Here is a 14,100-nt window from a genome sequence, read left to right on the forward strand (position 1 = left end):
CTGGAATGATACCTTCAAGTACTCATGGGTGGGGTTTTACACTAGTTCACAAGATAAAAATGCTGACTATTACACATATTGCTATGTTGTGAAGTTTGAAAAGATGAAGGTTGGTATTGAGAATTATGATATTTATCAGTACAAATCCAAATTGGCTATTGCGCCTGGAGTACAGATCCGTTTCCTGAAAGACAAAAGTACTGATTATGTATTTGTGACAACTGAGCCATGGAAGAATGGTTAATGAATCAGCTTATGACAATCCATAAAAGTAGGATAATTTCACACTAACAGTAAAAATTCCTTTTAATTTTGACTTTAGTGAGTCTTTACATCTATACATATCAACATCTGTAACAATCTGCTGTCCATGTACCTATGAGAATGATCATTAATGAACTGTTGATCACGCACTGTTGATCACAGATCTCTCTAATACTTTTTCTCTAATTAACTGAATTTAATTATAATGTATAATGTGGAATACTGTAGCCTTGCTCAGTTTGTTGAAACTTTTTTTTGGAATTTCTATTAAAATACATCTTATAAAAGTGAGTTGAGTCTGTGTCCTTTTTATATATTCTGATTGAAAGTTTTCAGGTGTGCTTGTTTACAGACAACATGTCAGTGCATTATCATTACATTATCAGACATGATATGTAAAGAAAGCAAAGAAAAATCACACAATACAGGTAAAGGTCTTTGCTTTGATTTAGCCTGTTTTGGTATCTTAGCATCCTAATAGCACTTAATTTACAACAAATAAATAAAATAAAATAAATGTCTAATAAAATAAAACTCTTATTATTATTATTTATATTAATATGCCTTAGGCCTACATTTTATTCCTTATATGTTAATATAACAGGCAACTTGTCTATTACATTAAACTTTCTAACGTCTATGGATGTTTTTTCAACCAGGCAATTTCGACACTATGCATAAGCTAAAAAATAGGCCTACAGTATGATAAACAACTTAAGAAGTGACACACAATTTAAAACAAAGTATGTAAAAAGTATTGCAATAGTAGGCTAATGCATTTACTTTTATTTGTTTATCTGTAATGGCAGTTCTGAGGAGCTCCGCTCGGGGGCGCGCCTGCTGCAGCTCCTCCACCCCGGATGAAAGCGCTGTCCGCGGCGTGCGCGTCCTTCCGGTTGTGAGAAGAATTGCCTTGATGCAGTGTTTTTATTTCTTTGAATGCACTTATTGTGTTTCAGCGACCTCAGAATCATGGCATGCGAATGCATAATGGATTTTACTTTACTTTGATGCTTTTTCTTCGTCTTGATCTGGCCATGTCATTCAAAACCGCTGGCAGTAACGTTGTGTCTGACGGGTTAGCAACTCAGCCGAGCTGATGGTACGTCTGGATGATTTAATGATAATGCTGTCGCTGATATGTATGTGAACATGTTTGTTACTAAAATAGATTCTGTTTTTAACGCCATTGTCGCAACTGGTTATCTGAAACTTTAAATTGGTAATTTTTTCACTGGCCATTCAGTTTTCAGACTAATGACTTCTTTAGAGTATCACACTGTATATGCGGAAACAAGCAAAACAATAAAGCTATGATAATGGTCTTTCTGTATATAACACAGAATCTTTCAGGTGCATGTTTAGACTGTCACAGGTGTGATTGTTACTGCAAGCGTGTCGTCTTTCAGAAGTGAAGCAGGTCCGGTTGCCATGGAGACGGAGAGTGAGCATCATGGGATGTTTGTGGATCCAGACTTTCCTGCTGACGACTCCTCACTTTTCTGTGACTACACCACGCCCCTTCCCAAATTTTTGGGAGATGTCACATGGCTCCGTCCACAGGTAACATATTTTTCTGTCACACAGGTAAGAAATTTACATTGAGCATACATGAAGACTTCCTATTTGTATTTTTTTCTGCTTTGCATTTAGCTAGGTTTTGCTTATGTGGCTTTTAGCGAGTTCGCATTAAAACTATCTATGAAAGAGTAATTCAAATATTGAGAAAATTAACTTTTACATATAGTAGATATATACATTTAAAAAAATAATAATTTACTGGCCCTGTGTTTAAATATGCCTACCTCTTTACTATATAGCAGGCAAAAAAAACAGTATGAGTCCAAATTTTTATTTTTCTTAAAATAATGACAGCATGACAAGTTTCATTCATACTAAACACATTCATACTATAAAGAAGAACATACTTTTTTAAATTGCTTTAACAATGCAGATTGTCACAAACCAACTTTACAGTACTTTTCCGTGTATTCCAGGAGATCTGTAGGCAGCCTCAACTCTTCCCCGATGACCCTGTGGAGGCCCACCCAAAGCAAGGCATTCTGGGAGACTGCTGGTTGCTCTGTGCCTGCACCATGTTACTCAAGAACCAGCATGTTCTGAACAAGGTTAAAACTGACAGGTTTCATGAGAGACATGATAAACAACAACAGCAAAAAACAACAACACATTTTTGGCCCTTTTGGGAACTGATTTCTAACTATACATACTGTATATATATAGATATTTTGCATTAAACATGAAATATATTGTTACTATATATAATCACCATTTTAACATTTACATTTTGAGAACATACTGACGTGTTCCTTTCAGTTTATTCCTTACATTTTCTTTACTTGGTCTTTTAATGGTCTTAAAAATGTTAAATTCACCTTCATAAATCCTGCAGAAACCCTGCATGAAACTTTAATCACATTTCACACATTATACTAATTCTAAAACATTATGTCACCACTACTGTTTCTTGTTGTTTCTTTCACAGTTCTCTGCAAAGACTCCAGTTGAATGTGCTCTAGGTGTAATTGTATGTGTGTTTGTGTTTATTATCAGGTATTTCCACCAGAACAGCCTTTGTGGGGTGACCGTGTTTACCGTGGTGAGTTCCGGTTCCAGTTCTGGCGGAAGGGGCACTGGATAGAGGTACTGGTTGATGACCGACTTCCCTGTATCAATGACACTCTCTGCTTTTCACGATGCCAGAGCCCTAGAGCATTCTGGGTAGCGCTTTTAGAGAAAGCTTATGCCAAGTAAGTGGAATGAAGATTTTTGTGTAGTTTAAAATATAACTATAATGTATGAACTAAAAGCTAAACATAATAATTGAGAAGTTGTTCATTGTTCTTCATGCAAGGTTACATGGTTCGTACGAGCGTTTGTGGGCGGGGCAAGTATGTGAGGCAACTGTGGACTTGAGCGGAACCATAGCGGTACGATGGAGTCTAAAAGGGGCAGAGTCTCCACAACAGCCCACTGACTCACAGACTGAACACACACCTAATGGGACGAGACTATCTGAACTTTCAGTGGAACTAAAGCAGCGATGTGCCATCAGCTGTTGTGTCCACAGCGCCCCCACAGGTGAGAGAGGAAGTAGCCACTGACTTTTTTTCTCACTGATCCGGAGCTTATAGCTGAATTCATCTTGTTTCATATGTGAACTTTTATATTAACTTTCCAATAATTTGATTTAGTTATTTTAGTTTTATATAAGTTTTTTGTTGTTGTTGTTGATTGGTTTTGTTATTTTAATATTTAATCTTCAACTTATTTTATTTAGAAACATTTCTAATTTTTTTTTTTTTTTTTTTTTTTTTTTTTTTAGTTAACCTTTATTTTATTGCATTAAAAATGATTTGTAATAGTTTAAGTTAACAATAACCCTTTTTGGGAGTGATTATAGACTGCAGCAACAGTAGTTAATAGTTTACAGATTTTATCATGTCTGTCATTTACTCCTTTAAATTTGTTGCTGGCAACAACATTTTTCAGGAAATTTTTAACATAATCCCATAGAAAGTATTTAATAATAGTACTGTAGTACCTCTAGTAATGGGTTTGTTGCCTGCCTCTCATTGCAGGTATCCCAGAGCTTGGTCAGTTCCATGCCATGAGTGTGATGGAGTGGACAAATGTGACAACCACTACAGGTGAACAAGTGGAGCTGATCCGGATACGAAACCCCTGGGGCAGGAGGAGCTGGGCTGGGGTCTGGAGGGAGAGGTATGGAGTGAAAAAATTGCTAAATCATCACATGCAGGTCCATTTTTGGTTTGTTTGGTGTTTTAAGATACCTTATATTCCATATATGTATTATAAATATACGTTTTTAGAACAATTTGTTGTTTTAAGGCGGCCGTACACGGTGCGAATTCGGACAGTCGGAAGACCGTATGGTCACGCACACGTCACGAGTGACTTTTTTTACGGACGCAGTGGTACACGGCACGATTTTAAAACCTGCCGATTTCCGAGGCAATCACATTCTGAGAGGAAGGCTGTGTATAATATACTGTGTATGTACTGTTCAATACAACTGCTCTCTGTCTATCTCATAACTGCATATAAAAAATATGAGCTGTGACACTTTGCTACACATGCAGGAACCGTGTGATCACCATTGCGTGTGTACACTCGTTGCAAACTTGACAAAACTTCACCTCTACAGCAGTGCTAACAAGCATATGCATTAAAGACACTGGAACTGCAATGCTACAGCATTGTAATGTATGTTTTAACGTAGTATTATGCACGTCGAGGGGGCTAGTTGGCCACCACTATAGCTAGCAATAGCTGTAGCAAACAATAGGTGATCGATCACCGATCGATACCTCATACAGCGCTCTCTGTTCTTGCCAAAGTTCAGCGAGTTTATCCTCTTTCTCAATAGTCCAAGTCACCGTGTGGCGCTGTCATGTTCATCTTCTTCTGTGGTTTTCTTTAGCTACTGATTGGTCATTTGCAGTTTGCTCAACAAATCAGCTCGTTCAACAGCACACATGTCACGTCTTCAATCCGACAGCGTCTGAAGTTTTTTGACATGTTTAAAAATGATCGTGAGGTCGTGAAGTGCTCGTAAGGCACTCTGCTCGTCTCGTAAGTTGTCATACACCATACGAGCCCCGACCATACGAGAAGAGACGATTCCCTCCGATAACCACAAAAATCGCATGCGAGCTCGTACGACCTCAAAAATCGCACCGTGTACGCCCGCCTTTACCTGCAAAGTTTTCATATCTGTGTACATTGATTTTAACATATATACTACGGATTCATTGCATCTGTTTTGCTTTCATTAGTAACTGCAGTGTTGTTTCTAGCCGGCTATCTCTGACAAAGCACTCAAGATCATTCATTTGCAGAATTTTTAGATCCATTTTCCATTTCGGATATGTTGAAAAATTAAACTTTTGCAGTTAGACTGAATGCAACATTAGACCAGATGTGGCATATTTTAATCAAAACTAAAATGTGATTCTTAAAACACTGTTTCTGTAAAAATGAATGGTTGTAATTATTTCGGACAAAATGATTACTATAATTCTGTAATAATTATTTACGTTGATTGTCTCAAGAAAACCTACTATGTTTTTCTTTTAAATTTATTAGTGGTCGTTTTATTTTGTGCGGATATCCTTATTAATTGATTTTACTGTGATGAACAAGTGGAGGGACAGTTGATACACTGCCAAAAGGGAGCAAGACTAGGGATGCAACGATACCATTTTTTCAAAACCGATCCGATCCGATACCAAAAATTCTGAGTATCAGCCGATATCGATACCAGGCCGATATCAGTGGGGTATTTTACCTTCAAAACTAAAGAATGTATACAATTCACTTTGTCATTAAGATTTATTTGTTTTAGGTAAAGCAAGAAATACCAAATCTGCTTGCACATTGTTGGATAAAAAGGGTGAAAAAAGAGATACATGCATGAGTGTAATCAAATTCATAAATTCATATTAAGATTAATGTTTTAAAAATAACATTTTGACAGCAGAAATATTACAGATATAAATAACTGAACAGATCTGCCAGCAGATGGCGGCAAGACACTGATTTAATTACTGAATCATTTCATTCATTTGATTCGTTTGAACGGATGGTTCATTCAGGAATAAAGCAAGTGACTCTCTGTTTGAATGGGAAATTGAATCATTTCACTAGATTCGTTTAAAAACGCACGTTCATTCATAAACGAAACACCGCTGTGTTTGAATGGAGATACGCAGCAGCTCAGGTGTGACTTGTTTCAGGTTACTTTTGACGATGAAATAGAGCAAAATCAGGCAATAGTGTTATAGTCAGACAATGCAAATCATTTAATAATAACTTCTTATTTATTTAATTGCTGTATTAAACAATCGCGAAGTCCTTGTGTTCTTTTGCGTGATGCTTCTGAAGACGCTTGATTAAATTTGTGGTGTTGTAATTCGAAACACTACTTCCACCTCTTGAAACTTTGGCTTTGCAGATATTACAATTTGCAGTGCTACTAGCTGCTGTATCAAGAGTAAAATATTTCCAAATCAGGGACATGTTTATCGCGCTGAGGTAGACTTTGCATGTAAAAGTTCCCTCTGAACTCGCCTGTCACACTCACATCACATGTGGTTTTGTAAGCAGCGCAATGGATTTTAAATGTATTTTATTTTTAAGGCAATGTTTTAAAATAATTGTGTTCTTGTATGAACTATTATAGTTTTTACAGTAGACTATTATTTCTTGCTATTTATTCAAACTCTGGTAACGGTATCGAATTTGGATCGGTCACGCATCACCAATATCCGATCCATTCAAAAAGCTTGGATCAGCGTCGATACCGATCCAGAGTATCGGATCGATGCAACCCTAGGCAAAACGTGACAATCATACGTAAATGTTGGTTATACTGGAAATGCAGCTACCACCTGACTGGTTTTGTCTGTCTCTCTGTATACAGTGGATCAGGTTGGGCTTCTCTGGAGCCCTCCTGTGCTCAGGCTCTACTGGACCGCATGGCAGAGGGGGAATTCTGGATGGACGAGACAGAATTCCAGCAGGAATTTGATGAGGTCACAGTAGGCTATCCCATTAGTGATGCAGGACACCTCCAAAGCATCTACACAGGTATTGTCTATATCAGAAGTGCCCAAAGTTGCATTATATCCAACTATATTATATTATAGGGGTCATCGGATGCCCATTTTCCACAAGTTGATATGATTCTTTAGGGTCTTAATAAGAAGTCTTTAACATACTTTGGTTAAAATTTCTCAGTGGTAGTATAAAAAACAGTCTTTTTACCATGTCAAAATCAGCCCTTTTTAGAGCGAGTTGCTCTGTTCCAGTGTTGTTTTCGTCAACGATGACGATGACGAAATCATTTCGTTGACGGCACTTTTTTTCATGACGATAACGAGACGATGACGAGATAAAAATGGCTCGTTGATGACTAAAACATGACGAGACGTGTGTGAGTTTCCGTTGACAAGACGAGAATAGACGAAAATTTTAGTGGGTGGTCCGTCAGACATTTAAAATGCATGACATTTCCGCTTATTGTGCATGCCAATTAAAACTTAAAAAGTATCTGATGCTATGGCAAGCCGTTTTAGCATTAAATACTCTTTGCTATACTAGTATGGCAAGCTGTTTTAGCATTCCATCCTTGTTTGTCTTTTATGTTCTAAAACATTCCTTCATTATTGTAATTATTGGTGAAAATAGTCGATCCGGAAGCTCACATTGTGTTGAACTATAGATCTGCTATTTTCAGAACTTATAAGTGACACTACCCAACAGCAAAATACTTACTGACCTACATTAATTTGTTAAAAGACTACTTTTTCCCCTTTTTTTGACTAAAACTAGACTAAAACCTTTTTGACTTTTCGTCGACTAAAACTAGACTAAAACCTTTTTGACTAACATCTGGACTAAAACTATCACATATAGAAGTGACTAAAATTTGACTAAAACTAAGAAGCATTTTAGTCCAAAAGACTAAGACTAAGACTAAATCTAAGATGGTTGTCAAAAACAACACTGCTCTGTTCCATGTTCCTTTAAATGCTAATGAGCTCAGCTCGCCCCTCCCCTCTCTGCAGTGGGATGCCGAGCTGTAATGTTTACTTTAGCCACATTTAGCCGCGTTTAACGGCGAAGCTTGCTAACAAGCATATTATTAAGAAAGGCCATTTGCAAAGATGCATAAACGAAACATATGTAGAACGGGATTGGTGTTTTACTTTCAAAAACGAAAGTAACGTTAATTCTCTGAGTCTTTAGCGGCTAAGATTTTGGGAGTAAATGACAACTGCTATGTTCATTATTACATCCAACAAGAGAACATCTCAATCGCTCAATCAGAGACATTCTTGTCTTCCCCTGCACCTGAGTCGACACAATAGCCGCTTTTCCACTATCGGGCCGAACCGTTCTTAGAACGGTCGGGTACAGTTCCAGTTGTGTTTCCACCTGAGCCTGGTACGGCACGGAACGATTACAAACCGTTCTCGGCCCGGAATTCTCGGCACGGTTAGACAACCGTGCTGAACCGGGCTGGTAAAATGCGTGTGCATGACGTCGCCACGCTGTTGCCTAGCTACCAGTTTCTCTATGGCTAAGTGGATGCGCAGTAAGCAGATACGGTAAATATAAATATAAATGGCTGAGACACTTTGGTCTGTGGATGAAACATTTGCTCTAATATTGATATTTGGACAGAAAGAAAAATTCAACAACAGCTGGAGGGTGCAAAGAGAAACTAAAAGTTTTTAAAATTATAGCGCAGTGTCTTGCAGAGAAGGGCATTAAGAAAAGTTCAAAACAGTGCCGGGAAAAAATAAAAAACTCAAACATACATATCGCGTCCACGAACAGAACGGTTAAGCATTGAGAACGGTTCGGCCCGATAGTGGAAAAGCGGCTAATGGTGATCGGAGTCAGACTGTTTCAGCTCGGTGAGGGCGGGTCTAAGGTAAGGCGCTCATGATAATCAACTATCGTGGGAGCGTCCTCTGTCTGTGTGTCGTCATACTGACAAGAAGCTGAGAATGACCTGATTTTAAAAAGGGGATATTACTTTTAAAGATTAAAAAAATACCACTGGTTGGATTTTTATCATTGTAGGGTGGTTGTGTACACAAACTGCCAACACACATTAATGTTCAAACAACATGTAAAAGTAAGTTTTGCATCCGATGACCCCTTTAAAATATATACAATTTTACAATTGTTCAAATAATAAAAAAATGCATAATTTAATTCTAATGTATACTCAAATCTATTATATTGTTTTTACATTTCAATGCAAAAATAAAACAAAAATGTTAAAATAAAAATCTAAAGTAGATTAGGAATTAGGAATTTTTTCATTCCTAAATGAAATAGCATGATGGACCAAATCATAGGTCATCACAGGTCAACTCTGGCCCATGGGTCATAGTTTGGGTATGTGTATGTATTTTTTTATATTTATATTATTAATGTGTTGCTTCCCTTCATGTAGGAAGCTATCTAACCCACAGCCACCAGATTGGAGGCCGCTGGGTCAAAGGTCACTCTGCGGGTGGTTGCCGCAATAACAGCACTTTTAGCATCAACCCTAAGTCCTGGTTAAAAGTGTGTGAGAGAGGGGAAGTGTTGCTGTCGTTGCTGCAGTACAGACATCATGAACCACCAGCAGAGGTCGGCACTGAGCAGCACCCACAGCTCCAGGCCATTGCACTACATGTGTGGAAGGTTAGAGAATCCTTCAAAAATCATTTTTGTGAGATTGAAAATATTACACTATGTAATATATAAAATAAATGATGTTATAGGTGGAAAAGAAACACTTTAACCTGATGCGGACACTTAACAAGCCACCGCTTGTGTCCCACACACATGCGTACGATCGGGAAGTGGTTGTACACACGCAGCTAAATCCTGGTTTTTACCTGCTGGTGCCCAGTACTTTCCTGCAGGGAGCAGAGGGCCAGTTCCTTCTGAGAGTTCATTCTTCCTGCTCTACCTCTCTCAGGTGACTTTTTATTAATGGTCATATGCATATTTAAATATGTGACCCTGGACCACAAAACCAGTCATAAGGGTACATTTTTTTAATTGATATTTATACATCATCTAAAAAAACGGAATAAATAAGCATTCAATTGATGTATGCTTTGTTAGGAAAGGGCAATATTTGATGTATTTACAGTAGGAAATGTACAAAATATCTTTACTTAATGTCCTAATGATTTTTGGAATAAATGAAAAATCAATAATTTTGACCTATACAGTTCATTGTTGGCTATTGCTACAAATATACCCAAGCTACTTATGACTGGTTTAGTGGTCCAGCGTCACATATGTGATATAATGAAATAAAGATATCTTATTGGTCCAAAATGTCTGTATTTCTCTCCAGTATGATGAAATCCCCTCCTCTTCAGCACAGTTCAGACGGCGAGTGGGAAACCACCAGCTCTCATGGCTGTTGGTCCGTCGGTTCTACTTCTGGAGGAAGTCGTAACTTCCCCACACATGGACTTAATCCCCATATACCTCTTTCTGTGACCTATGACCCTGGAGGTAACAATGTAAAGGTCTCTCTACGCCAAAACAGGCCTGAAAATTCCCTCCATGCCATTGGCTTTCATATTTATAAGGTCAGAAATGTTGCATACGTCATCAGTTTTGAGGCATCTATGTGACTAAACTGCTGAAAGTGCTAATTATAATTGTTCTGGTAACAGGTGTCCAACATTCAGTAGTGAATCTTTTTTGGTATGCCTTCATGATATTTAAAGATTTGTGTGTGTCCAGGTACCTGATGGTGACTCCCTGTTAACCCCTGGTGCCATGTCTCCGGTGGTTAGCTGTGTACCTCATGCTCACTCTCAGGAGGTCAGTGTGTTTTGCCGTCTACAGCCGGGCGAGTACATTGTAATTCCCTCCACCTACCAGCCGGAACTAGGCGCTCACTTTACTCTCACTTTTACACGCAGGATACATCGGTAAGCACTCTATCTATTTGACATTTCTGTTACAAGGAAAATCTGGAAATATCAGTGAAAAAATGTGTTAAAGTCCTAGACATTTATAAAATCTTATGTATTTAGATATTCTTCAGAAAACTTGAATTAGAATTTAACTGATCAATGCACTGTGATTAAAAAAAAAAGCCTAGATAAAAAGTACTTTCATGTTAAAAAACTGTTGCTAGTTGAAATTGACATTTTTGGCTCTAGTACTAATGTTGTCAACCTCCCCAGGAAAGCAATGCAGAGTCAAGAACTTCTGGGCCATGTTGTTCAGGAGGTAATGACCTGTCACCTCATTTTAAGAAATAGTTTGCCCAAAATCTGTAAGGCGTTTTTTCCTGTATGGCTTTTTCAGTTCCCATTGACTTCTATTGTATTGTAATACAATGGAAGTCAAAGGGAACCGAAACTGTTTCACAGAAGAGAAAAAAGTCATACAGGTTTAAAATGACATGAGGATGAGTAAATGCATTTCCTTTTTTGGGTGGTTTATCCATTTACCACAAATTTTTTAGATGACATTTTCAATTATCAATATTATGACATTATCAATCAATAAAATAGTGTATTACCAATGATTTTTTCAAAAATGTACACTTCTAGTCAAAAGTTTTTGAACAGTAAGATTTTTAATGTTTTTTAAAGAAGTCTGTTCTGTTCACCAAGCCTGCATTTATTTGATCCAAATACAGCAAAACTATTTACTATTTAAAATAACTGCTTTCTATTAAATATTTTAAAATGTAATTTATTCCTGTGATCAAAACTAAAAATTTCAGCATCATTACACCAGTCTTTAGTGTCACTTCAGAAATCATTCTAATGTGCTAATTTCTGTTCAAGAAACATTTATTATTATTATTATTATTATTATTTAAACAGTTGAGAACATTCTTTGATGAATAGAAAGACACACACACACACACACACACACACATATATATATATATATATAGTTTTATATATATATAGTTATATAGTTATATATAGATATATAGTAGTAGTAGTTTTGTTGTTATTATTATTTTGGGAAAGAAACTATAGAAATTAATACTTTAATATTTAGCAAGGATGTTTTAAAAGTGATGATAAAGACATTTATACAATTTCATCCAAAAAAAAATCTATTTCAGATAAGTGCTGTTCTTTTGAACTTTCTGTTCATCAAAGAAATCTGACCAAATTCTACTCAGCTGTTTTCAACATAATAATAATTAATGTTTTTTTAACAGCAAATCTGAATATTACAATGATTTCTGAAGGATCATGTAACTGGAGTAACTAAAATTCAGCTTTGAAAACACAGGAATAAATTACATTTTTAAATATATTCAAATAGAAAACAGTTGTTTTAAATAGTAAAAAATATTTTAAAATTGTACTGTTTTTGCTGTACTTTGTATCAAATAAATGCAGGCTTGGTGAGCAGAAGAGACTTCTTTAAAAAACATTAAAAATCTCTCTGTTCAAACATTTTTGACTGGTAGTGTATAGTTATCATAAATAACACATACTACTAAGAAATATTATTTTAAAAGTAGGTTTTTACTGTTTTTCATGTCTTTCATAAGAGTTCTTTAATTTGACACAAACTTCACTTGAGTTGAATCTTCACACAAGATATGTCATATTTTGTCTGTTTTTAATATATTATTAAATAAGAATCATATAAATATACATTTATATGTCTTCTAAATAATTTTTGCTAATTTGCTTGGTTTTGTAAGATTCTAATCTCATTCTCGTTCCTCTCACAGGTCTCCTGTGTCTCTGTGATGAGACGATAGTCTGGGGAAGTGGATCACATGCTCCTGTTGAGATGAAAGTCTTCCCTTCCATCCTCAGGACAGGAGCCTTATGCACCCTAATGGGAGCCATCGGTGCAAATCACTCACCACAAACAGCTACCAAAACCCACCAGCAGTGGATAAATTATGGTATATACCGTGTAGGAATTTGTTACAATGGTTGACTAGTCTTTCAACAAGCGCCCCTAAGAAAAATGTCAGATCAGGGTCATGTGACTCCATTAAGTCCGAATTATACAGAATTAGTTGACTAGTCATTCAGAAAACGACTAGTCAAATTCACAAATGTGTGATTTAAAGTGGCTTTAAGTGTGGACAACTAATCAGCATTTTGAGTTGGAACAAATATATTTTATAATATTAGTTGTAGTATATTTTGTTTATAATTCAAGTGTTACATAATGTACCATAAATGTGCGCTGATCTCAGACTTACAATATTTATTATGAATTACCTTATTTATTATAATTGATCACATATTTATGATGATCTTTTGGTTTTTGTTCAAGTTGCAAAGTGAAAATAACCAACTAAGAAGCACCTTTTATTTGTTTCATGTATTAGAGTATCAAAAACAAGCATTGCCATGTGGCTATTCAATATAAACACTTTTATATTCACACAGATTTATACTAAATCACGAAAAAAAAGCTAGAAATTATTGAGAGAGAAAAAAGGATGAAAAAAAATAAAGAATAATGATGGGGATATTACTGGCCGAAAGAAGGGTAGACAGTGATTGAATAAGTGGGAGGCTTGGCGGCTCTACTGAAGCTCCAGCTCTCTCTGAAGTGTGCCGCAGAGTTGGAGCCCCTCACGCAGTCGCTGCCTCGTCGGCCCCTCTGTGAGCGCTAATAGCCTGTGTGTGAGGGTCCGCAGGCCTGTTAGTGCCGCGCTAGTGACGAACTTGTAGCGTCACTGCCCACCCTGATCCAGTGCCTGGTGCCGCCACACAATGCCTCCTTATGTTAAGCAAATACGCTGCTGTGACCCTTTCCTTCCTATGTGTGTGTCTGTTACATGTATAGCAATACTCAATAAATTATTTTGAATTTAAAAACTTGAATCCTACATTTTGAATGCTTTGGAAAATATTTTAGAAACATGTAGAATTATAAATTGCATGTATATACAACTTTTTTCTATGGAAAAAATGTATATTCAGTTTTATTTTAAAAATACATTTTACATTCATTTCAAAGTGAATTAGCTTACCAAACCTTATTTGAACCCATTAAATTCTTAATAATACATTAGCTATTCACCAACATGTTTATTAGACAAGGGGGGTGTTCCATAAAATAAGTTTACCAATTAAGTCAGGCTTATTTCAGTTAGTCTGACTTATTTTGAGCCACATCAAGTGACAATAAGTCAGACTAACTGAAAGAAGCCTGGCTTATTTTGTAAACGTGTTTTATGGAACACCCCCCAGGATAAGGTTAAAGTTTATCCCAATTTTTGTATACTACAAAACACAAATATCCACCAAGTGT

The 14,100-nt window shown here is 36.5% G+C and overlaps 1 protein-coding gene across 1 annotated transcript; it reads left to right on the top strand.

The window, feature by feature from the left end:
• The first annotated feature begins 1,138 nt into the window (after positions 1-1,138).
• Positions 1,139-13,635, top strand: capn10 (calpain 10). Its single transcript, XM_073848985.1, has 13 exons — positions 1,139-1,366; positions 1,674-1,827; positions 2,262-2,393; positions 2,839-3,035; positions 3,140-3,366; positions 3,867-4,008; positions 6,731-6,897; positions 9,281-9,513; positions 9,594-9,793; positions 10,181-10,421; positions 10,579-10,769; positions 11,028-11,073; positions 12,554-13,635. Exons 2-13 carry the CDS (start codon positions 1,696-1,698, stop codon positions 12,581-12,583), a joined length of 1,938 nt encoding a protein of 645 aa, XP_073705086.1. The 5' UTR covers positions 1,139-1,366; positions 1,674-1,695; the 3' UTR covers positions 12,584-13,635.
• The last annotated feature ends 465 nt before the right edge of the window (positions 13,636-14,100 follow it).

Source organism: Garra rufa, chromosome 10, assembly GCF_049309525.1.
Source record: "Garra rufa chromosome 10, GarRuf1.0, whole genome shotgun sequence".
Classification (NCBI taxonomy): domain Eukaryota; kingdom Metazoa; phylum Chordata; class Actinopteri; order Cypriniformes; family Cyprinidae; genus Garra; species Garra rufa.